The 25,893-nt window shown below is 43.6% G+C and overlaps 3 protein-coding genes across 15 annotated transcripts in view; 2 read left to right on the top strand and 1 right to left on the bottom strand.

Moving 5' to 3' along the window:
- The first annotated feature begins 3,283 nt into the window (after nt 1-3,283).
- Nucleotides 3,284-5,288, top strand: pde6hb (phosphodiesterase 6H, cGMP-specific, cone, gamma, paralog b). The gene is made up of 3 exons (XM_055035552.1): nt 3,284-3,383; nt 4,173-4,317; nt 4,426-5,288. The coding sequence occupies exons 2-3, from the start codon at nt 4,175-4,177 to the stop codon at nt 4,541-4,543; spliced, it is 261 nt and encodes an 86-aa protein (XP_054891527.1). The 5' UTR covers nt 3,284-3,383; nt 4,173-4,174; the 3' UTR covers nt 4,544-5,288.
- Nucleotides 5,289-6,747: 1,459 nt separating this feature from the next.
- On the top strand, nt 6,748-13,215 carry LOC129363400 (retinoic acid-induced protein 3). Of its 2 annotated transcripts, XM_055035518.1 has the most exons (4): nt 6,748-7,183; nt 8,273-9,442; nt 12,154-12,209; nt 12,300-13,215. In XM_055035518.1, the coding sequence occupies exons 2-4, from the start codon at nt 8,338-8,340 to the stop codon at nt 12,387-12,389; spliced, it is 1,251 nt and encodes a 416-aa protein (XP_054891493.1). In that variant the 5' UTR covers nt 6,748-7,183; nt 8,273-8,337; the 3' UTR covers nt 12,390-13,215. The 2 variants fall into 2 exon arrangements, with proteins under 2 accessions (XP_054891493.1, XP_054891492.1); XM_055035517.1 differs by lacking the exon at nt 6,748-7,183 and having other exon boundaries at nt 8,254-9,442.
- Nucleotides 13,216-14,857: 1,642 nt separating this feature from the next.
- rbfox2 (RNA binding fox-1 homolog 2) overlaps nt 14,858-25,893 on the bottom strand; it is a 65,858-nt gene continuing 54,822 nt past the window's right edge. For 4 of the 12 annotated variants that reach the window (XM_055035499.1, XM_055035502.1, XM_055035507.1 and 1 more), the window contains 3 exons: nt 25,583-25,670; nt 24,237-24,525; nt 21,819-22,319 (listed from right to left, as the gene is read on the bottom strand). In XM_055035499.1, coding sequence (XP_054891474.1) covers nt 22,025-22,319; nt 24,237-24,525; nt 25,583-25,670 — 672 coding nt within the window. In that variant the 3' untranslated portion in view covers nt 21,819-22,024. The other 8 variants (XM_055035505.1, XM_055035506.1, XM_055035500.1 and 5 more) reach the window with 8 other exon arrangements.

Here is a 25,893-nt window from a genome sequence, read left to right as displayed (position 1 = left end):
TTTAATTTCTTGACTATGGATAGTCAGGAGGACTATCTATAGTCATCATTTTGGACGATGCTGAAATGAGATCATCGTTTCAACACAAACATTGCCTTTTTAACTGCAGATGCCAACTTCTCCACTCACATTTAGACTGAGGGATTATTGGATTTAAAAAATTATGCGGAATAATACAGTTTTTTTTTTTTTGCCTTCTAATGTGTTAAAACCAACAAAACCCCGACTGCAGTTGAGCCCACAGCAACGTACGTTGGTTTATTCAAATCGTGACATTTTTCTTTCAAAGGGCATCTATCAGCACGCAGATATGCAGCCTCATGACACGCGTTGTCTTTAAAGTGCCCCCCTGCAGTGCATGGCGGGCGCTTTAGTCGAGGTAAAACCCATGAAAATTATAAGGTGCCATACTCGACTCATATTTATGTAAATCTGACAGGTTGGCTCATGCGACACGCGAAGCCAAACGTGGCAAAACCTCACAGCGGGTGCAGAGCGCCAGACTTGCATAATATTGTTGCTCCACTTCAACGTTTTAATACTGTCTCCTTTCCTTAATCGAATTAGTAGGAGACGTATTAAGACGTTTGCAGCAGGAGTCGCTAAAGTTGACACACTGACCTGTTAGAAGAAGACGGGGCCACTGGACGTCTTTACAGCAACTTTTAAACATGCTTGTGTGACTCAGTAGGTACGAAACAGAAGTAATTGAACTGCTGTCTGGACTCAAGTTTAAAAGTCTTTGCAAAGTTCCAGACGTTTCCAAACCAAGGCTGGAATACCATCAATTACAAAGATATGAAGAGGTTTATCAAGAAAAGTCGATTGTTCATAAGAACAAGTAAATCAAAACAGCCTTTATGAAAGTGGCCAACACCTCTACGTTCAGCCTCGATGGTGATAAAGTGGCTTAGCTCTGGTCGTGTCCTCCTTCTGAGTTCAGCACCAGCGCCGAGTGCCGGTCAGACCTCACCGGACCAGCGCAGGATATGATTAACCCCAATTCCACTCCAGTTTACAGAATGCAGATCAGCCCCGACAGGTCGTTACAGCATCCTTGTAAAACAACAGTCAGAGCAAACAGACGTTTATAAAATAGAGGCCAACAAAGGTTTTCATAGCAGTTGTTTAAACATCAAATCTCAATTATTTTATTGAGATTACGTGTGAAGAACTAACACAAAGCAACGGATGATTGTGAAGTAGGAGGAAATTTATACAAGATCTCCTCGTTTTTCACAAGTAGAGATCTGAAAGTTTGAATTTAGCTCTTCTGAGTCTTAGTCAAATCCTTTGCACATGTCTACCAGCTTTGCAAAGCTAGAGACTGAGATGTTTGCCCATTTTTCTTCATAAAGCTGCCAAAGCTTAAGGAGGCCATCTTTGACCATCAGAGTAAGAGTCTTGATTGACTCTCAGTTGGATTATGACTGAGACATGTTAGCATATGAAAATATGCTTTGATCCAAGCTGTCCTGTCAGGTGAATATTTGACCAAATCTAAAAATCTTCAGGTTCTCCTGACAGAACATTGGACTCATGAGTAAATAAAGGCAAGACATAATCTACCGACACGAAGCAGTTGAGTTTTAACAGCACACAATCAGAAATTACCTCTAACTTTTAATATATAAATATATATTTTACCTGTTTAAAAGAATGCATTTTGAAAAACAGTCAAGGTAGTATCCATACACAGAACTGAATTAGATTAAAGTAAACTAAATAAAAACTTACTATGTGTATTGTATTGGTGTTTCTAAATAATTATGGCATCCTACTAGTGGTTTTACCATTTATCAAAAAGGTTATGATTATCAGACGATTGTAAAAATCAGATAACTTCTTCTCCACTGAACACAAAGATCAGTTCTAAACTCTTCTGCAGTCGATGTTCTACGCTGAACCAAAACAAATAAGTAATCGTGTCATCTGCATAATGGTTGACTTTTGTTTCTGTTGCACACAAATAGACAACAAAGGAGCCAACACCAAAAATTCAAAGATGTTTCAGTTTCTAGGCAAGAAGTTTGACATCTTAAAATATTAAACCTCAACCCAAGTCAGGTTTTAAGCTGCATGATACAACAAGTGTTGCTTCCATGTGTGTGGGGCAGGCTTTCATAAACATGGGCAAATAACGCAGTCTACAGATAGTTTTTTATTTATTTATTGAAAGTTTTTATCTCTACTGGTGTTGATGGCTTATTTTATGCATTCATGTTGAACATAAAGTTTATTTTGCACACACGCTGTCCATGCAATCATCCAAGGTTGGGTTATTTTACAAAGTACAATCCCCGTCTCTGAAGCTTCACGTGATGCACCTGACAAAGAAATGAAAAGAAATTGCTACAAAATCACACCACACTTTTCAGAACCCCGTGTTATTTTTCCTGCACCGCTTTGATTTGGTTTGCCACTTAAAATGCCCAAAATACAGGTAAAACACTGGAGGTTTTGATGGGAATGTGAAAAATATTCTATTGTCAAAGTGAGTTTATGAATGTTGCTCATAAAGAGCAACAGAATTTGGCCAAAGCAGAACAATTAAACAGAATTAAGACTAAAATGAAAGAGGCAATTAACAAAAAAAGTAGATAAAATACCAAATCTATTTGGGTCTCATGTTCTGCTCCGTAATCTTTGTTTTCAGAACAAAAGTTCAGAAAACTTCTGAAAGGCACTGCAGGTTAAAGTGAGGCGCACTTATCAGAGTTGGTAAAACGTCTAGAAACGTCTCGCAAGTCCTAAGCCTCAGAATCAGATCAGGTCAGTCAATAATCGTTTCCAATCAAAACATTTAAATGTTTATCCAAAGATGAGACTTATGGAGCATCATTTATTTATTTATTTTTTAAGGATTCCTATTGAATTTTGTTGAAATTCCCAAGTTTTGATCCTGTTTTTCTCTGCCTGGTTGCTCCACAGTTGAACCCGCAGCCCAGCGCCTCGCATGTGTGAGCGCCGGCTCACATGGACGAGGAACGCGAGGGGTAGATTGTCTCCTCAGCAGGCGTGCGGGGGGTTTAGAGGAGTAAGCCGGATAAAAACCTTTCCAGGTTGATCTCTGACATTGTTTTCCAAGCGGCCAGCACTTCTTCTCCATGCAGGACGTCAGGGAGGGGCCTGGCCGGGCGAAGTCATGCAAACAAGGGCAGGGAGTGGGGGCGGACGGGGGCTGGAGGAGTAGAAGAAGATGCTGGGTTGCTCGAGAAATTTGGCTGACCTCTACCAGCGACCATGTGACTGGTAAGCAGAGGATGTGGGGATTAGGGCCGGAGGTATAAAAGCACAAAGCGGGCGATGCGTCTCAACGAAGTCGAGGAGAAAAACGAAGAAGCGGTGAACCAGAGTCTCCGTGGGACGCCTGCAAGCAACAGGTAGGAGCAGACGGGACTGACGCTCGCTTCGTTTCCCAGACTGATGTAGATCTGGAAAGAAAAATGTCCCAAAGTAGTCGGGGGGAAATGGCGACGGCAAAACTATGAAGCAAAGAGATGGAGCTAGGTTTACGGTTTTAACATTTGTCGCTTGAGAATCTTAAAAGTTTTGAACTACAGTGCCAGAGAAAAGAGAAAGAAAAGGAAGCTGCGTTTGGCTCAAAGTGACGCAGATTGACTTGAGCAGCGGCAGATGGCTGGTGGTTTGTCCCCACATCACTGAGCTTCCTTAACGAGATCTCTGCAGTATTCTGACGGAGATTCTCCACCGCTGTTTACTGATGCAGGTGGTGCTTCTGTTTGAGTTGAGTAACAAAATGAAACGGGGGGATGTTTTCACTCCCTAAAGTCTCAGCAGGCAGATAAAGGGGGTTAGAAAGTATCTGACGTTCTTTGTAGGTTCTAAGTGTCAAACTTCCTAAATGACGAAACGTCACACTGATGCCAAAGTTAGAAAACCGAAACGGGTTTTGGGTTCTGCAGGCAGGAGGTCGAGCTTGAAGAGCTAATAAGAAGGCTTGAGGTCATGAATGTGTGTTGCTTTCTGTTTTCACACTGAGAAGGACAATTAGTGGTTTGAGGATTGCACCTGGATTAGAGCTAATCCACCAGGTTAACCTAATCTGTAAAATCGGGCCTGATTGGCATTAAGAGTTTGATGGAAACAGGATTACAGCCGGGACAGCAGAAGCCAGAGGCTTAAAATGTCTCGGCTTTTGTCTTCCTCAGAAATGAACGCCAGTCCACCAGCAGGAAGTGCCCTGTCCCCCGGCGGAGCCGCGGGCCCCACCACTCCCAAGAAGGGCCCACCCAAGTTCAAGCAGAGGCAGACTCGCACGTTCAAGAGCAAGGCTCCCAAACCAGGCCAGAAGGGGTAAAGAAAAATTATTATTATTTTTTTATATCTAAAATGCATTTTTTTTAATCGGAAAAGAGACTCGTGAAAACAAATCTGACGCTTCACCTTTCTCGCCTTCGGCAGCTTCGGCGACGACATCCCAGGCATGGAGGGCCTCGGCACCGACATCACAGTGGTGTGCCCATGGGAGGCCTTCGGCGACATGGAGCTCAGCGACTTGGCCAAATACGGCATCATCTAAGCCTCCTGCCTTCCTGCCCCTCTGCCCCGTCCGCCTCTCTCCACCCGGCCGCCTCTCCGCCTCGGCTCGGCAGGCCGCCATAAGGCCGCCGGCCAACCCCCCTAACGCCCTCTCGTCTGACTACCTCATACTTTATTCCACTAAGTGGATTTTATTATTTTTATATCATTATTAATATATGATACTGTTTACAGTATATGTACTTGAAATGAGAAGACGAGAAAACCCCCCCAAGAACCTTTTCCCGTCCCAAAAGCCACATAGAGCAGTTTAAATCTCCCGCCTCTCTTCTCTCCTCCTTCGGCCTCCCCGCCCCTCCACACCCACGGCAACGGATGCAAGCCAAACGCGAGCTCGACACTAGCCCGTATTTAATGCTTCTAGCTCTGTGTTAAAATGTAAATAACGTCTGCTCGGAGTGAACCTTTGTACCTTCCTTTTGTACTTTCCTCCTCTTTCCCGTGGCGTGGCGTGCGAGTGCGTGCGTGTTCGCTTTGCTCCAACTGACCGAGGTTACCTTCAGCACCAAGGAGAGCGTGCAACATGCTGGAAGGGCCGACGCCACAGCGCACTTGGAGAATTAACTCCACCTCCCTTTCTTCCTGCCGCTGTCTGAACCCAGCTCCCTCTCAGAGAAAATAAAGACAGAATGTGCGTGTTTTGGGGGTTTTTTTCCCCTGTGTTCAGAAAATGTACTGTGAACTGGTTGTGTACTGATAGCTGCCAGTAAAGTGTATATTTTCAGCATCTGTGTCGGTCTCTGCTGTCGCTAAAGCCGATCTACTGAAAACATTGGGTACTAAGTTTCCAGGCCTTGTGTGAAACTGTATCTACCTGTGAAATCATCACTTAACTGTGGTTAACCACAAATACTCAGACGTGATTTCTATCAGGCCTCGAGAAACAAACAAGAATGATAACAGAACCTGTCCAATTACACGAGAAGGCTTCAAACATCTTAAAAGGAATCAAATATTCCCCTGATCTAAAGAAATTCAAGAAGAGATGAAGAAAACAGTCATTGAAATCTGTCATCTTAATCATCCTTTGGACATTTGTGAAGCTATTCTGTTCACTGATCTATGTGTCTTTTGGGGGAAAAAAAACTGAAAGCATTTCACGAGAAAAGAAAATTGTGCCGACAGCCAAACACGGCAGTGGCAGTGTGATGGGAGACTTGCAGTATTTGATGGAGCTATGATTTCTGCTCTTCCTACGGGAAAATGTCAGGACATCAATTTGTGACCTCATAAGCCAATGAAAACTTGGGTTCTGGAGAACAGCCAGTGATCCAAACCACACCAACCTCAAAAACAAGAAAAAAACTAAAACTTTGAAGTGACCGAATGAGTCTGGGGTTAAAGATGCACTCGCAACCAAAAACAACCAATCAAAGCCAGGCAAAGGGTCTCGGCTCCATCAATCAACCTAATGTACCTGCTGCTCAGTGTGCTAATGGCGGAGAAACAACTTACCAGAAGTTCAGACATTAGACCCAACTCGCTTGGATTCCTTGAGTTAGCTTTTTTTGACGATCCGAAACATTTAAGTGCTTTGGAGCGCATGACGTAAACATGCGTGGAGGCATGAATAACTCAATGATGCTCAGAGAACTGGAGCAAGACGCAGCGTTATCTGTGAACAGCTCATTTACAGAACATGAGCTGCATCTCACCGCTTTCCTCCTGCTGAAATCACCTGAACGGGCTGTTTTTGTAATGCACTAAATGACAGTCTTTGATCATAATGACCTGGTACAGTTCACGTTGCCCTGCAGAAGCTAGTCATTACGGCAGCCATGAGTAGGCGGATGTGGCCAGCGGCACCACTCGGTTACGCTGAGGCATTTAAAGGCAGCAGAGTTTGTGAAGGATCCATCGGTTCGCGGCTGACCGTCCGACAATGACATTCCCGTCAAGCAGCAGACGCTTCCCAGCTTGCCTAAGAGCTTTTCTGGCATTAGAGCTAAAGGGTGGCTTCGAACAGAGTTCAACACACCCTGAACGAACGAGCGCTGCGCTTGTCCAGGCATGAGCTGCGGTGTTTTGCAAGGACTCACGAGAGACAAAAGTCTAAAGGTGTTCTCTAGTCTTGCCGCAACTCTCCCCCAAGGCTAACGAACTGATTTCCAATGTTGTTGCCGTGATTCACCAGTAGCTCAGGCAACGGCCGTGTCCCGGTGACACTTGGGGGGGGGGGGGGGTGAGTCAGTCGGACTCGCCTTAAAGCCGTTCCTCACGACTCTGTGATTTTCACCCCTCCTGTGTTTGAACACTCAAGCCCAGACTCTCTGGTTAATCCGGATCGAGCGCCAGCGCCATCAGCAAATGGGATGCAAATTCTGATGGAGGTACGGAGGTGTGACTCCTGCAGCCGTCGCCGCTTCCAGGCGTGCGAGCCCCACCTGGACTCTGAGGGTGGGACCCGAGCGGGGCAGGTCAGAGAGGAAGGAACGAGTCTGGGTGCAGGTTTCTGTTTTCTGTTGCTGCGAAGGCAAAACAATCCAGCCTTCGAACGCATGACCTCACCACCTCCGTTTTACCTGGCGCTGGCAGTGACAGGAGCACATAGGGCAAGATAGGAGCTGCATGGCGACACACTGAGAAAACTCTACACCAAAGATTTTGAGAGGTCAAAAGGGTAAGTGTATTTTATTAGAAATTTGTCCAGACTTAAGCAGAAATCTTTTCCTACAATTTTAATACAAAACGCTTAAGGAGAGTTTTAGAATTTGACCGGAACGAGATGAAAGCATGGATCCATGAACATGTTGGTTTTTTGGGGGTTTTTTTTCTGCATACTAAGACATGCTTAAACTCTCAGCTACTCGACTACAACACCCAACAAATCACTGATAAAACTCCAGGGTTTCCTCAGAATTCAGTCAGAAGACCGAAACAGGGACCCAGTCAAGCTAAAATGTAAGATTTGGGCCGGATTAAATCTGCTTATGGGTCATTTCAGAATCTCCGACAGGCAAACAAAGGTTTCACTTTACAGGCTGAAGGAAGTGGTACTCACCTATCAGGACTGCTCATCTCTGACTGCTCTCCATTGTGACATGCAACAGAATATAAATCTCATGCGTGACAGACCGAATCGCATCAGACTTGATGGGTCAGCAATAAGATCTGAACAGGGGATCTTAAAAAGAGAAAAAGAGCATGAAAGGCAGGATCTGCGGATGAAACCTTCAGTTTATAACTGATTCTTACCACAGAATGTGCTCGGCTATGAAATTCAAGCGATGATAGAAGTGAAATATAGCGGGAGAATGGTATGGGCCCGAGAACTGAGGCTTGAGGCACTCCGGCCAAAAACTGCACCCAGGATGAGACACTCGCAGAGGTTCACCGATATGTAAAATCTGACACAATTCAGATGTCGTTCTTCAGATTAGAGAAGTGTGTTCCACAGTGTGAACAGAACTTTTGTGGAAGAAAGAAGGAAGAGCAGCTGAAGCAACAGGATCTTTTGGGTTCTGTACCGTTGGGATCTTTTGGAGGCTTTATTTTTTACTTCTGTCTCAATCTTGGCTCCGTACTGCATTTGTGATCTTGCAGCTCTAGTCTGGGCTCACTCACTGCTCTGCTTTGTCCTGGCATGTTCGCACACTCCCCGTTCCTGCACTGTGACTGAGAAACCTCTTTCTCCTCTGCTGTGCTGCAGACTCTGTTAACTCATGGTTTGGTATTGGACTCCGTGGTCTGATGTGCTTTTCTGTTGCAGGAACGAACCGCCACATCGAGAGAGAATTGATCAAGAAAGGCCGACTGTGGATTACTAAAACCATCATGGCTGTTTCTTATACGACGCATACGTCTCTCTTCCCACTTGTCTTCCTCGTCTGTGCCCCACTCGCATGCCAGTCCCAAAACACCACAATAAGCTCCATAACCACTCCCTCAAACATTACCTACCTGATGGGTGTGCGAGGCTGTGGAACCGGACTGAATCCAGAGTACAGGTACCTGTGTGACCGCCGGGCGGCATGGGGCATAGTCCTGGAGACCCTTGCCTCTGCAGGCTTCCTGTTGAGTATAGGTCTCTTTTTGGGCCTGCTGCTCTGGGCCTTGTGCACCTGCGTGTCTTCTCGGCACGGCCGCAGCGGCACAGTTGGGGGCTCAATACTCTCCGTGTCCATGTTCCTCCTGGCCACAGCTGGCATCTTCGCCATCACCTTCTCCTTCATCATCGGCCTCACCCCCCAGACCTGCCCCACCAGGGTCTTCCTCTTCGGGGTGCTCTTCGCGCTGGCCTTCTCCTGCCTGCTGGCTCGCTGCCTCGCAATGCTGGGCTTCGCTGCCGCTCGAGGCTGGGGGGAACCGGGCGTGGCCCTGGGGCTCTTTGCCGTCCAGGTCATCATCTCCACAGAGTGGCTTATCATCGTCCTGGTGCGGGACCAGAAACCCTGCCAGTACAGCCAAAAGGAGTTTGCCATGCTGCAGATCTACGTGCTGTGCCTCTTGCTGATCAGTCTGATTCTGTCCATGCAAATTCTGTGCCGCTCCTGCTTCACGTACAGCTACAGCTACACGGGACCCACCAACCAGCAGTGGAGGGCTCAGGCCGCGACCCTCTGCGTCACCCTGCTGCTCTCAGCCTGCATCTGGGTGGTGTGGATCGCCATGCTGACCAGGGGGAACCCCGAGGTGGACCGCCGGCCGGTCTGGGACGACCCGGTGCTGAGCATCGCCTTGGTCGCAAACGGCTGGGTGTTGGTGATCGGGCACGGCCTGTCCCAGGTCGCCTTCTTCTGCAGGGGGGAGGCCACAGCGCAGGAAGTTCCTCTAAACTTTGTAGGCTGGACCAGCCCCAGCGCCGACATCCCCGGACTGGGAAGCCAGAAGGAAGGAAAGGAAAACGGAAGCTTCGAGACGGACGGCGAGAACAAGAGAGGTGAGATGGAGACATGGTTAGAGTTGGTCTCTGCTCTCACTCTGTTCAGAAACCTGTTTGAAAATCTGATGTTACTGATGTAGCACAAACTAAACTTATTACATTTAGCAGATTAGGAAATGTATTAAATCTACCCGGATCCGTGCTGCATTCGTTATCCTGCAGCTTTAGTCTGGGCTCGCTCACCTCAGCAGTTTTTTTTTTTTTTTTTTTTTTTTTAGATGACCAATTACACATGAATTAAACACTGGCAATAAAGCAAAACACCATTTCAAGAAAATCCCCATTAGACTCACACATTTCTCCACCGTTTAGCAATGCGTCTTAATTCAATTAAACAATATCATCAAACAGTTTAAAGGCTCAAATAAACTGTTTGCCTTTAACAGTTTAGCACTTGCTGAGATGCTTGAGAATCTGTTATTGTCCAGGCAAAAAAACAACAACAACAAAAAAAAAATATTCAAACTTAACTCCAGGGCAGAGATTTCATGTCGGTGAAGCATATGAGACAGATGGCGTCTAGCTGAAGAAAAAGTGCACAGTATATTTTGCTGTAGAACAGAGGAGCTTAAAGTATAATATCTATTTACTAATTTATGGTCATATTAATGATTTAAACAAAAAAAAAGTTTATTTTAAAACACACAGACGTTTTCACACCCTTCAAACTTTGTCTCATTTCAATGACCAACTTCAGTGTATTTCACTGTGATGTACACAAATTATCACATGAATATGAAATGGAACATAATTTGAAACCTGTTTGAAAGGTTTCAAATTAAAGGTGTGTTCGGCCCCTCTTGACTGTGACGCCCAAAATAAAATCGAGTGCAAACAGTACAAACATCACACAAAATCCCAACGTTGCACATGAGGGCTTCAGATTCAAAGTGAGGAAAACGGTAAAAAGTTAAAAGGGTGTAATACTTTTTTTTTTTTTTTTTTTTTTTAATGTTTTACATTTTATATTCTTCTGTCTTGGCGTCTCAAGTATCAACAGATCTAACTGTCCAAGTTAGAGAAAACATATGGAACTGGTTCCTGATTGGATTTTCTTGTGTGAGTTGAATTAGAGAATCCCAAAAGTTTTCATTTGAAAAACGTAACATTTGAAACCAAATCTAGGCTGTTTTCTGACAATTTCTATATTTAACAAAGTCAACTTGCATGCTACAAAACCCCTAAGATCTGCTAATGGGCCCGTTTCCCCATATTCACACTCCTGACTTAAATAAGTGGGTCACTAACAGGCTTCTGTGGAAATCAATGTCAGGCGAAGGAGATGATATAGTCATTTAAATCAGTGGTACTGAACCGTGGAAAACGCAGAACGCCGACCCCGGCTGCAGATTGAAAGCTCAGGTCGCTGCACATTCACAACAAAGTTTTCTTAATTCGAGATATTTTATGTCTGCAGTCTCTGGGGGCCAGAACATAATTCGTTTACCTTCAGAGGTAGAACATGAACAAAGTTATTTTCTGGCCTGCAGGGAAGTTCTCACAAGGTCCTACATCAGTGTAGTAACCGAGCCCGCTTCAAACGTCTAACTTTGCAGTGATTCCCAACCCTTGTCCTCAAGCCAACATTGCTCTGCATGTTTCAGATGTTTCGCTGCCTTAACACACCCGAGTCGGACGACTGCAGATCAAGAAAAGCCTGTTAATCAGATGTGCTGAAGCAGAGAAGCACCTGAAACGTGCAGAGGCTGGGTTAGAGGTCGGGCTATGATGTCATCATCATTTGCCAATAATTGGTGTCAAATATTAGTCAACTGTGCAGAAATCTAAAGGATCAAAAAAAGCAAATTAATAGATTTAAAAAAAAAAATTAAATGCAAAACAACTATATAAATAAATATATAAATATTTTGGGGCCTGAGCACACAGCCCTGATGAACTTCTGCTAAAGTCTGACTCTGTGTAAACCTGAGGCAATGGGGTGATGACCATTTATTCTCTACAATGAGGATGAAAATCTGCAGAATGGAGATGTTTACCTTTTTTTTTTTTTTTAAGAAACTCCACAAACTTTTCCATACGAGCTCAAAATTTCTGATATTCTTGATTCTACATATTTTATTCCATTTACTTAAATGTTTTCCACCGGCGTTTTGATGATTTATCTCAGGCGATGAGCTCATAGTTTTGAAAGTCAGAAGGCCTCACTGCCATCACCTTAATCATCAGCTCTTTCCACAGATTCTCTCTCAAACTGTGTCAAAACTCTGGTTTGGAACAGACGGTCTGGGTCAACAGTCTCTTCTGACTGGTCCAAAAAAAAGTGAATCTATGTCCAGACCTGGTCAAATCAGTTCTCAGTCTTTTCCCTTCCAGATTCAGAGAGAATCTCCTCCCTGTGCTGAGCTGCTGCTGTGAATGATCATCATCCTCCTGCGAATGCAAATAGCCCCTTCTGTGGTTTCATTTATGGCGTTGGCTCGGATTTATAATATCCGGAACATATTACATAGGAAAATATCTGCCATGAAAAAGCAAAGAGCTTTTTTGTACTGGGAGACGCTGAATCTGAGTGTATGCGAGTGTTTATGGGCAATGTCTTCCTTGAGGAAACTGATTTTTCTGCTGATAAAAACTGCAAAGATTGAGCCTGGGCAGGTGAATGTGCCATCATTCTGCTCAGGTCGCACTGTGTACTGTGAACGCTGACCTGATTCTTCCCAAACTGCATCATGTCTCTCCCCCTTCAGGCAGGAGAGCTGAGCCAGCGCTGCGATCCCCCTACGAGTCAGGCTTCTCCATGACGGTAAAAAAAAAAAAAAACAACCCACTGAGACTTTCTACCTCAGCAATGCAATAAAACTTAATGAACACACCGCTTACCCGTGTCTTTCAGGAGATTGACCCCAACAAGGACTACACCATCCCTCGCCCTCAGACCACCAACTTCAATGAACCCTATGATGAATACTACGGAGAAGAATAAAGAGGCATCACGGCTCACCAGTGCACACGCAGGAAATCCGCCGCAAGACCAAAAGGACACGGACGTTTGAATGTGCGAATGTAAATATTGTTGGTGCTTTGTTTCATAAGATGAAATGCTTCCGTGAGTGAAATGGGAATCGGCTGTCTGACACGCCGAGCTCGGACGGAGAGCAGAGGGAGTGAGTCTCTGTGGTTATGTGCGGTCATGGTCTGTTCTGATCATAGATGTATATAAAAGCCCCTTTGTCACCCCGAGGTGACAAAGGAGGCGTGAAACCATCGCAACGAAAGTGCCAAGAGCTGCCGAGGAGAGCGGGTCATCAGAGAGGACAAAGGTCAGCGGATGAGATGAAAACGTTAGGTGGGACCTGAAAGACGAGGCGAGACGAGACAAAAAGGACGTCAGGACGGGACTGAGTGTGCTATCGGCAAGTTGCTTCCTCTCGTTGAGATTCAGTTCTGCTGTTCTGTGGTTGTTCCTGCACAAGGTAGCTCAAGTAGACGTGCACAGATTGCATTTTTAAAAAGCCTGACCTGTTGATACATCTTTTTCTTTCCTTTTTTTTTTGACTGAAAGTTGCCAAAGTCACTAACTTGACAACGGTGGGGTGGCTACTGTTTACTGGTGGATGAGATCGGTTTCACGTACGCCGTCCGTTTGGCAGATTCCCAAAATTCAGAAAATTGGGGAAGATTTCAGAGCTAAGTCCTGGAATTAATATTACACAGACGGATGTCTATCAATGAGTTGCAATTTCTATAGAAACTGGAGTAAACTGGAGTAAACAAAGGTGTATCAAACATTTTGTCAATAAAAAGTTCTTTTACAGAGGCTCAGTTTCTTGCACCATGATCTATCCAGACAGGCTCAAATGCAATCATCGAGAAGGTAATTCAGTTCAAGAAGTGAAAGCCGCTTAATGTCACTGAAACAGGCAGATTGACCTTACAGCTACTGAAAACAATTGAGTATTTCTCAGAAAATAACAAAGCACTGTAGTGTCACAGTTTGACCGCCAGATGGCGACATACGGGCATTCTAAGGAACAGGAGCTGCCATTAAGAGTGCAGTTATCACGTTCCCTGTCTCTTCCCTTCCAACTAAAGCAGCACACAGGATGATTTAAATTCAATAATCGCATTTTTTCCCTCCCCCTCCACTGAGAACCAATTTATGCCTAACCTCAACAAACCCAAATCCCTCTTCTTTATCAGGACGCTCTTCAATCTACTCTTCCAATTACCCCAACTTCCAATTATTCAGAAAGACACGTGCCATCAAATTGGCAATTGGCCTCTCGTGCATTAGAGCAATTAGCGAGTATGAGCTTTTTCCTGTCGCATCCAGCCCATTTGCTCCACATGCAATTAAAGCTGGCTCCAGCGGATTGTTTCCCCCTTGGCATCCACGAGGAAAAGTGTGGAGCCGCTTATCGCTCAGAGGATTTCGGGTCCCGGGGAGAACAAGGCCTCTGCAATCCATCAGTCATCTCGGCTGAAGCCAAAGACCTCCACCTCGTTTTCTGACAGAGAACCCAGAGACTAGACTCGAGTCAAAGTAGCACTAATCCAAGTGAAACTGGAGTAAACAAAGGTGTCATATTTTTGAACTGGGCAGACAAAATAGAATGAGGAATTTATGTAAACGTGAAACATAATCACAAAATAATTGCCAAATACTTCAGTTGTGATACTCCATATCAATATTACCCGGGCAAAAGTAAAAAAGTATAATAAAATGCAGCGTCGTAAAACTATCCCGAAAAAGTCCCTCCAGTAATTGGAGCCACTTGCTGCTCGCCTTTCGATGCTTTTTGGAAAGTTCCTGGCGCAGTTAAAAGCTTTCGAATCAGGTTACAGTTCCCTAAAAGCAAAACAAAAAATACTAGAAGTACAAGATTAAGTCAAATCATTCTTCCGTGACAAAACATGGCGTATTGTCCTGATATGAATTTAAGACTTTCTAACGTTACACCAACAACTGAAATGACCTGAAACATTCCTTTACGGTTTATTATGTTCCGGCCATCACAAAAATCTACGGATGCACCGATTGCTGTGTTCTGGCCGATCGTGATTTTGAACAAGTCTGACCTAGAGATATTAAGATTTTTTTTTTTTGTTTCCCCCTCTGAAAAGTTAAAGTTACTATAGTTACCTGAGCATATGCAGACACAACCTGGTGCTCTGTCAGTCAAATTTCTTGAGTCTCGGCAAAGCAAAGGGGGTCAGCGGTTAATTTTCAGACCTTTGTTGAGGGAGGTGAGATCGGCTTGACATACAAACATCGGGCCGGTCGACCAAAATGAAGGAAATCTGTGCCGAACACTCTGTAAAAATCGCAACATAGATTGACGTTTGCGATTGTGATGTGACGAGGTGCGACAAAAAAAAAACGGACTATTTCTGCAAGGCGACGCGAGAGACGAGCAAACCTGCAGGCGAGAGAAGACATGAAGACCAGCATAAAAACCAAACAGTTTATTATATACATTCAATAATAATGAAGAGAATAAACAAAAGGCAGACAAAAGGCTGGCAAAAATAAAACATCATGAGAAAATACACTTATTTACTTTCACTTATTTAAAAAAAATCACTTGGATAAATGAGCTTTTAAGAGCATGTGACATAGAAAAGAAACCTTCACATGCAATTCAAACCCATTTATTAACTGCTGTACAGACTCCCACTGAGCTGGCTGGCTGGATAGGAGAACTTTTGCTTCCTTCGCATCAATCCGTTTCATTTGTTTTTTGTTTTTTTTGACACTTTCCAAATACAATTTGCCCCAATTATCAGATATGAGAACAAGCAAACATCTCATGCACCCGTCGGCTGGGGATCTGGGGCGGGGGGATCCCTCCGCGTGCCAGAATCCGACCTCGGATGAGTCGGAGCCGAATTGAACTATTCATCCAAAACGACCGGACGTTCACCAGGACGACAGAGGCCCAGGCGAGAGATCCTCCCCGCCAGAGTAACGCGGAGCGCTCCTGTCGCCTCCCGTTGAGCCTCAAACACTTTCAGCCCGGACTTTCCGTAACGTTCCTCGTCAGTCACGTCGCGGCGCATCACGTCGCAAAAGCCCTCCCCACTTCGTGAGCCGTAAACACTCCCATCCTCCTCCAGCACTAGGATTTGAATTCATGCACAAATAATAATAATAATAATAAAAAAAAAAAAACAGAACAAAAAAAAAAAAAAACAAGACTGACACCTTTCCTCTCTCGCAAGAGCATGCATAGCAACACTTCTGATAATACTTGTAAGGAACAGAAAGTCAAAAAAAAATAAAATAAAGAGGTAATGCTCGTCAAGGAATACTCGTTGGACCTACTGCACACGGATTTCACAATCATACGAGAAAAACAGAAAACACGGCACATCACGCGTCGCGTTGGTACCAATCCTCCTCTGGAAGGCCGGCAGCGTCACATCCCCTGCGCTCCTTTTGACGCGTCTGCAGCGTGGAAACTACGTGCGACGTCGCCTCGTCGACGTGATGCCGCCACGCGCTTTGCGTGTGATATTTTGACTCGTACCCAACGTGGAAGAGTTGCGTACTTTATACGTTTGGGCGTCGAAGGGATGCGGCATGTTCAAACGTGGACGATCCTCCTGACGGTCCGCGTGCCGGCGCCGTCATTCTGTCAGCTGATGATCGACGGGCGCCGCTTCTCGCCGTCGCATCGTTCACGAAACGCGGACGGCATTGGACCCATTTCTACCTGCTCCGATTTCCTCCGTCTGCACATCTAACGCTGTGTTTGTGTTTGTTTTCCAACCCCCCACCCCTCCAAAAAAAAAACAAAACAACAAAAACAAAAACACCTCAATAAATTAAGGGTGAGAAGCAAATTCAAATCACGTCCACTGCAAATCTTTCAACGCTTTTGTCGTTTTTGCCTTGATGACGTTTCTCCCCTCACGAGGTACAGCTGCGAACCGCTGGGTAAAATATTGCAAAAGTAAAAGTCTTTAAAAAAACAACAGAAAAATAACAGAAGAAATACATCAGAACCAAAACAAACAAACAAACAAAAAAAGAAATTAGATGTGCTGTCTTTAAAAAAAAAGAAAGAAAGAAATCTTTGGAAAGGCAAATGATAGTGAGATTCGTAGAGGGAAGTGGTAAGTCAGTCGTTTGCATGACGCCTTCAGTCACCAGGAGTAAAAACCACAACATGATGAATTTTAAACTAAACTAGTTGATGAAATCCTATCTTTTTTCTCTGCTGTTTTTCCTACTTCATTATATTACTGTGATCTCTACATGCTGCTGGATTGGAACTGCAGTGTAAACAAAAAAAACAAAAAACAAAAAAACAACAACAACAAAAAAGAAAAAAAGAATGGAGGAAAGAAAAAAGAAGGAACAGAACTGAATTGTTTCCCTCGTAGCTGCTCCCGCTTTTCCTTTCTGTCCTGTCGCGTTCATGTCCGTCCAATCCGCTCGCTGCAGCTGGAATGTCTTGACGGTTTGGGACACAAACATGTACAGGGTCCGTTGTTTTTTGTTTTCTTCTCTTTTTTTCCTTTTTGACTGATTTGAAAGAAGCAAAAGTAAAGTATCAAGAGCGAGTGAGGCGCCGAACTTTCACAACGAACTGGAATCTACGTCCGCCGGAGAAAATAGTTACGTCCGCTCGAGTTGTAAACCAAACAACTGAGGTAATGCAGAAAAAAAACACATCTTTCCTTGTCACGTTCAAACGCATCGGAGGACTGATTATCTCGTCTTCTTGAGTTTTCTAGAGTATACTGGGTTGAAATGACAAAGATGAAGGCAGTGGGATATAGTTCGAAGCAGTGGTTTCCATCATTGAAATGAAGAAAAGAAAAATCCTATATCCTGAATCAAGTACTTGGTTTCATCCATTAGTTTTTTTTTTCTCCTCTCATTATTGTTTCAACTATTCAGCCGGAAAAGATGATTGCAGCAGATCTACGCTGTGCGTAGCTATAAATGTAGTGTTTAAAAACAGAGAGTACCTTTGCACATTAACGCTGTGGCAGTTCGGAGTCGCAGTTCAGTCCAACGTCGGGAGAGAGAAACGTTACGCTTGGTGCTGAATGGAGCTGCGGGTTTAAGTGGGTCGAGTTACAGGGCAGCTCGTGTGGAGAGACAAAAAAAAAAAAAAAAAAAAAAAAAGATTCGTAGTGTTTCAGAGGTCCCTCTCCGCCTGGGTCCCGTAGTTTTTTTTCTTTCTTAAAATGATCCCAAACGCTGCTCTGAAGTTCAAACCAGCGGCAGGCTCCAGCTTCATACGTGGGGGACCCTCGTCATAGCAGGTTTTTCTGATTTTTTTGTTGCGTTTTTGTTTTCCTGTCTTTTACCCCCCACTGGTTTCATGTCGGCGACAGAAAAAAAAAAATTACAGGCAGTTTGGTTTTGGTGATGTGGCAAAGACCACAAAAAAACCCAAAAAAAAAACAAAAAAAAAAGAGAGAGAAAAAAACAAAACTGGCAAAAAAAAAAAGTGAGAAGTGAGCTGTCACTATTATAGTCTGCCTGCAGATAAAATGGAGGGGAGGCTCCTGCCAAAAACACGGAGCTTCAGAGGGAGTTTTGGAGAGAAGTGGAATTCCTTGGATGGGATTGGGGTTTTTTTGTTTTTTGTGGCTTTAGTAAGGAGCAAACCTACTGTATCCCGCCCGGTATAAACTAGCCTGGAAGACAGAGGACAGACAAAAACAACAAAATTAGACCCTTATAGAAATGTCTACGTTTATTTGAATCTTTACAGGTTCCTGAAAATGGTCTTTTTCAAAGTTGCAGAGTTGTTACATGACTCGTTTAGAGTTTATTGTGGTAACGGGCTATTTTATAGTTTATAAAACAGACTATATTTATGTTTGAAATAATCTTGAGTTCTAGTTTAGTTCCAGCAGTAAAACCATATGAATGGCCAAAACTAATTTCAAAATGGTCTTCTGTTGTTTCATTTTTGAATAATATTATGTTGCTACAACCCTAGAGAACCAATTTACATGCTCTATGACGGCCTTAGTTGTTGCATTCATGATCCTGTCTTCTCTGCTGTCCATGTTTCATTTTGTTCCTGTGTGTCTCTTTGAAAAAAGACACGAGCAGAGAAAACGAGACATCCTTCATACACTTCAAAGTAAGAGCATGAATATAAACATCTAACTGTTTGAAGAAATCCTGACAGTAGATGAACAAAACCTGGACACAAATATCAAACTTTACTCAGCTGAAAGCTTACGAAACAACCAAGTAAACTGGCACTTTTGAATGAATCCTGAAAAATTTACTTTTGTTTTCAAAAATAGTAAAAGCTTGACGTAAAAATTTAGCTTAGCTATTAGCGTGTTAGCAGAAGTGCGCCCTCCACACCTGTCATCTATTAGTTAGGTATTGATCAACATTCCAGAGGATGTGCAGTGAAGCTGCTGTTTACAGCACAACCGTGCTAACCATGCTAATTGCTAACCTAAGAAGAAAATCTTATGTTATTTGTAGGACTGTCGGCTCACAGAGAACCACTCACAGCAGGACGGGAAACAAGAAAACCTTCTTAAAGAGCAATTTGTATTGGCAAATCCAAACTTTACAAAAGCTGGGTGCCAGAAAGTGGCAATAAATCTCAGATTTTCTCATTTTAGAGACGTGACTCTTACCATGGCTCCCACTCCGTAGGCAGCAGCAGCTGGAGTTAACGCGTGGTACGGATCTGTAGTGTATACCCGCCCATAACTAAATAATCAATGATAAAACAAAAGGTCAGAACGTTAACAATTTTCTATCTTCATCTGAGGATAAGCCAGTCATTCGGCCTCACCTGTCACTGTAGGCGGCAGCAGCGGCTGTTGCTCCGGTCACGGCAGCAGGCTGGGCGTAGCGATATGCGGCGGCAGCGGCGGCGGCGGCAGCGGCAGGATAGCCTCCCTGGAGACACACACACACATGCACACACACAACTAACTGGCATGGCTCCGAGGAGGAAACAGCTACTGTGAACAGGTGATATTATTTGCAAAAAAAAAGAAAAGAATTTTATCACATAAAAGCCTCATGGTATCCTAAAAATAACTAATATACATCTAAACTTAGGAAAGAAAAAAAACAACGAGCACAATGTGTCAGTGTGAGACAGAGGAAGAGACAGAGGACACTGGAGTGTCAGGATTACTGTATTACCACTAAAGGGAAGGAGGGAAAAGAGGTGGAAGACAGAATGTCCTGCTCAGGGAACAAAACTTAAACTCTGTGCGGAGGAGAAAAAGGACTCAAATGATTAAGAGAAAAATAATCTAATGGTGGCTCAACATGATGCTGATGATGATAATGAGGATCAGATTCATGTTACAAACTGTTCTGTCAGAGGGATTCAGGACAAATAAAGAGACAAAAGAAAAGATGAGAACAAAGTGAGGACACACTCACACAGGCCCAGACAGACAAAATCATCCCTCTGCACCGAGACTCCATGCATGACCCAGAATTACAATTCAGAGTTCAACAAGAAAAAAACAAAACAAAACAAACAACAACAGCAAACACCCCCACTGCATTTGAACCTGAGGTGAATGTGAGATCAGCAAAGCCGAAAAGAAACACCAGATCGTTCTCTAAGGCTCCTGTAGGGCAAAAAGCAGCAGCAGCAAGGGCAGGAGAGGGAGGGTGGGGTTATTAATGGGGGGGAGCGGGGCTCTCAAGGCGGGTGGAGGGAACAGGAGGAAGGGGGTGACAGCAATGTAGTAGGGCCGCATGCACCAGCTGATCAGCGCATGCTTGGCTTATTATCCTGGGAGGGGGTCAAGTCAGGCAGAACGCATGCTCTCCGCTTCAACCTGGAGGCAGAAGGCTTAAAGAGAATCTTGCTAGCTAAAATCGCTAAACCAAACCACAGAGCTCTAAATGGTTAAGTGGGAGTGGGGGGAAAAAACAAGAAAAAAATAATAAAATCGATGGCTGAGCTGTGTTTGTAACACGGTTATAATTGTTTTGGGGGAAGAAAAAAGAAAACAGTCAGCAGTTCTTGGTCACAGTTGTTGAACAGAGGCTGCAGTTTTGGATGCAGCATGAAAGGCGCCGGGAAAGCCCACGAGGAGTTAAATCAGGCAAATACTTGAGACCCAACTCTAAAAAAATGCTTGTATTTTAACCGTTTTAAACAACAAATGTGTATTATTATGCATTAACGCGCACAGCGGAAGCCGTCTTAGCACCGCCGCAGAAGCTACCATCTACAGTTTTCCTTATTTCCACTCTTGGGGGTTCGGCCAATCAGCGTTCAAGAAAATAAGTGCAGCTCCTGGATTTGGCTGCTTCGCAAATTCTTTTGTCAAGTAGCGTCATTGCAGATTTCAGATAAAGACCAATTTAGTCCGATACTCATATTTCGTCTGATATCGGACCGATTTCCAATATGAATATTGGATCAGGACGCTCCTGGCTCAAAGGTGCTGAAATGCTTTAGAAGAAGACTGAGGTGACAAAAATTGCACGTCAACAGTTTAGCTTGGGTTCGACCCGTTAGCACCGGTTCGGGCGTGTCCAAAGTGTGGCCCAGGGACCATTTGTGGCCCTTGAAATTACGTTGCTTGACCTCTTTATCGCAAGTCAAGAATAGTACAAATTTGGCCAACAAAATGAAACGGTTGAACCAAAAAATTTGGAAATTTCCCGTTTTTCCTTTTAATAAGGCAACAGTTGAAAGTCCTTTAATATTTTGGAACTTTAAGGCTATACTGCCTTCCTAAAAAATTTATTTATTGTTGAACAATTAGATTAAATTTTTTAAAAATAAATAAAATGAAATAAGTTGCCAGTTTGGACACCAATTATAATAAAACTAGTGATTTTTGTCCAAATAATTTTTTGTAATATGGATTTTTTTTTACTTTTACCATTGATTAAAAGGAACTCAAATAAAAATATTTGCAGTAAAATGTATGTGACAAAAACTGAGACCAGCACTGTAACTCTAATGCAGGTATGAAAAAAAACTACGACTGTAAATGAAGGGGAAAAAAAAAAAAAATCACGTTTTTGCCAATGGGAAGATCGAATAATTGCAATTTTATTTCCTGAACAGCCAACAGGTTCTCTTTTGAACAGCTTGTGACAAAGACTACAAGCAATATACATATATTTATATATATTTTTTTAGTAGTAGTAGAAGTTTAGTGAACAAACAAAAAGTTCCCCTTTTTCCACAAGTGGAAAGATTCAGTGAGTTAGTAGAAGAAAAATAAAAACAAGTAAAGCAAAACTCCAAAGCCTTTTTCTCAACAACTAAAAGACGACATGTTCCAGATCAGATCAGAGGATGATTCGTAAGATCAGAGGAGGTAGTAAAGTCAAACAATGCACACTGGAGGTTCGATGGTGAGGTGACCCTACCTGAGGCAATCTGGGACTAAGGACTGAGTCCTGTAACACTAGTCTATAGAGAGAACAGAAACAGCCGTTGTCAACCTGGATACGCACACACTCACACACACACACACTGATGCACACCGCAGCATCCGCCCACAAAGCAGCCTTTGTAGTGGTGTTTCAGATCCTCCTTACTATGATTAAGATGGTCTCTTTTTTTATTCTTAATCAGCTTGTTATTTTTAAACCCAGACAGATCTGTGTGCGTGTGTATGTGTTTGTCACTATTCTTTTTTACTGCAGATACCAAAAGCCCTCCAGCATGAAGTACCTTGCAAATTACTGACGCGTTTGAGCAGTTTCACCATCATACAGGCAGCTCTGTGCGGCGCACGGCTGAATGCACATGCAGAATCACCCCGAGAGGGAAAAGGAAAAGGAAAAAAAACAAAACGAAACGAAAACAACAGAGCAGACAGAAGGCCGTGAAGGCAGGGACAGAGATGACGTGTTGTTTCGGAAGTGAGTTTACTTACATATAAGTCTGCAGCTCCGTAAAACCCATCCTGATACACCACGCTGAGAGCAGGGGGAACGAGGAGGGGGGGGCGGACATGGCAGATGTACAGAGAGGACGAGGGAAGCGGAGTGGGAAGGTACAGGAGGGGAGGGTGTGGCGGAGTGGAGGGAGGGGCGCAAACGGAGTGGTGCACAGTCCCCAAAAAACCCCCCAAGGTGGATGAGGATCACAACACAGCATAAACAAAGAGAGGGAACAGAGAGGAGAAAAAACAGAGAAAAAAAAAGTGTTATTTCACACCCATGCAGCATGCAGAGGAAATACAACTTCCATTTAAGCTCCATGAGTGCAGCTGGAAACAATTGTACGTTTCACTCCTAGGGCAGGGCCGGCCCAAACATTGTTAGGGCCCTAAACGGGTTTTCATTTGAGGGCCCCATCAATGCCAACATGTCAACACCAAATAATTTAATATTCCTAAGCTACTCTATGTCTGTAACATACCTGTTATCATTAGCATAATGCCAGTGTTATCATGGCTATTAAAGCTGCAGCATGTAACTTTAATTTTTTTTTTAAACTTATTTGTTGATGTTATATCTTACCGTCACAGCATAATGATAAGAGATGATCTGAAAAAAAAAAATCTAGCTCCTCTACCTTCTTCCAGCACTAATCATAAAAATAACCAATCTGAGCCAAGAGGAGGGTCTTCGCACTTTCAATCATGTTTGCGCTCAAGTCAAATCAAAGTTCATTTCTGAAGCACATTTACGACTTGCTCAGATTTTTTTCCCACAGATTATATGTCTCGTGTGATTCTGTCACACTATGACAGTTTTTATATTTAATGAATATGAAAAAAAAACATGCTTGAGTAAAAGTTTCGTACTGCCGCTTTAATTTTAACCATGCAGGAGTAGCAACCAAAAAAAAAAAAAAAAAACATTGGCTTTTGAGATGCAGAGTAGTATTAAAGCATTCCACACTATTTTAATTATTTTTAAAGTAACATCAGCTCATAAATACCAAATTTACAGTAAGTTAACAAGTTTGATATTATCATATTTTCCCAACAGTAGCAGCAGCATCCAATAAACAGAAGAGATTCATGTAATTTATTTTTGGTACACCAACTATGCAACAATACAGACATTTTTCTATGCAGTTTATATTGTTGAATATTACTTTGAATGCATGTATGTTATCATGCTGGCTTGGTGTTATTTTGGCCCCTGTGGTAGTGTGGGGACTTAACTCACATCTGCCTGGGGCCAGCTCTGCTCCCGGGGCCAATATGTCAAGTTTAAGAATCTAAAATGTGATGGTAAAGAGCGACTGTTCCCCTGCGAGGAGAAATGCAATAAACTGCCTCTCTGATTGGGTCGTTTTATAGAGAATTACGCCTGGAGGTGGAGCCGGCGTGGAGAGGGTATTTCCTGCATCCTTCAATTTCCATATTCCCGAGTTTAATCATATCACAGCAAGTAGCAGCTAGGCCGTAAATCATTCAAATCTGCTTTGATCGCAGTGGAAATGCAGCAGCGGACCATCCCCCTACCCCCCACCGATTAGTCCTGTCATCACAGCACAACGACATGCACGGTACACAGAAAACAGACCCAGGCAAAACTGGTTCGTCTGTAGCTAAACCTGTGTACAAGGTGACTGCGTTTTGCATTATGTGTGTGCTTATGCAAATCTGCTGTCGGAGGGCGTCTGTTTATTCAAATCAACCCGCAGTGGTGTGGCGCAATCCAATCAGAGCGGAGCGCCGCGTTTCGGCTGCTTGCGAACAGACTGAAAAGAAGCTGAGGGTGACCACCGACTGAGCGTTTGAGTCAGACAGAGACCCGGGCGAGCAGATTTGTTCAAGCACCATACAAAGCTGACTAAGATTTTATTTCTGATGTCCCATGTTACTGCGCATATGACGTCAACAGCTGCTGTTGACTAAACAGGAAGATTTTCATTACCCAGGGTAGGCAGGGATGGCGGGCTGAGGCACGGCCGCCCTGACGGCGCTGTAAACGGGCCGGCCTCGGCCTCTGAGGTGAGCGCCGCGGAACGCCGCCGCCGCCGTCGTGGCTGCCGCTGCCGCCGCTGCGGTTGGGTAGGGAAACCCAGGGACTGGAAGGACATGACATGGGTTTGTTGAGATGAAGGTGAGAATGTCGCTGCGATCGTTTGGCAGACGGAGGACGCCCTTACCTGCGTAGATCTCTGGCCCATACACCGCTCCCACCATGGGACTTAGCTTCCACCCTGCTGATTGGTAACAGAGACAGGCAAAGGCAAGCAATAAAAGAAGCACTTTAAAAAACCTTTACATTCAATATATAGAAAATGTTTTCACTTTACAATTCGCCTAAGTACTCCAATGCACCACTTTTACTTTGCACTGTTTGTTTGGTGTTTATTACTGGAAACAGTGATTCACCACGGCTCTATTCCACCTGTGGTTAGCATACTCCCACATGTTAACATAGCAGATGTTACTAGCACCGTGGCTAATGTAGCAACAAGTGGTAAACTACTAAATTCTAACTCAGCAAAACCTGTTAACTGCTGTTAGCCAATAGGAAGGTTGCTAATGCTAGCTAGCATACTATCTACATTCAACACAAAATGTAGTGCTAGCTATTATAATAAAAATGATGTTAGTAGCATATTAGCTAATGGTGGCATATTACCTGATGATAGTATGCTAAATTTTACCATACTATCATTATGCTAGTGTTTAGCGCTAGTGATAGCGAGAAGGTCACTGTTAGCATGCTAGCTAGATAATTACCAATTGTTGCATAATGCTAAATTCCAGCACTGTAGAGAACATTAGCTACTATTAGCTAACATGCTATTAGAAATAAGTTATATATTGTGATTTAACCAGTTAATTGTGCTATTTTCTTCCATGTTGCTCTACTGACTCTTCAGTTTTAAAAATACCTCTAAAAAAAATTAAGAAGTGATCGGCTACAGTCGGCTGATGTGCTTTGATTTCAGTTTCTTCAGAGTATGACTTTTCTATACCCTATTTCTGCTCTTATATTTTTACAACTTTGTGCTCTTTGCCAAAGACTTCTGCTTACAGCATTTTCTGAAGAAATGCCTTTTAATATACAGTTTATGATGCAGTTTTTTTTTTTTCGATGAGAGCTTAACCCACTGCACAAATCGTTTTAATAAGATAGCATGTGTACGAGCGTGATTAAACATTTTGAAGGAAGCAGAGAGGACAAAGTGGAAATTTCAGTCCTACTGCCTCTCTCCCTTTGGGTTTTTTAGGTTCGGTGTTGGCGTGCGTCACTGCGGTTGTTACCATAGGGCAGCGTGCTGAGAGCCTCTCCATTAGGGTAAGGGCTGACGATTTTCTTGTTAGTCATCACCCTGGCGGTGGCATTATTCACCTGTGGGGGGAGGGGCGGAGGAGCAGACAGTCAAGCGCACAGACAACAGAGGAAGAGAAAATTAGCACACAAACTCAAAATTTAGGCCAAGGCTGATGTGTAGCTTGCTTATAACACTGTGGAGATAATTAACGTGCATATTGCTGATTATGATGCCTCCCTCTGACAATTTTATTTGCTGTCCTATTAAAAATGATTATATAGAGCATTTAGAGTGCAGGTT

This window comes from Poeciliopsis prolifica, unplaced genomic scaffold (assembly GCF_027474105.1).
Source record: "Poeciliopsis prolifica strain line A6 unplaced genomic scaffold, Auburn_PproV2 SCAFFOLD010, whole genome shotgun sequence".
Classification (NCBI taxonomy): domain Eukaryota; kingdom Metazoa; phylum Chordata; class Actinopteri; order Cyprinodontiformes; family Poeciliidae; genus Poeciliopsis; species Poeciliopsis prolifica.
This window is presented reverse-complemented; position numbering and strand designations above follow the sequence as displayed.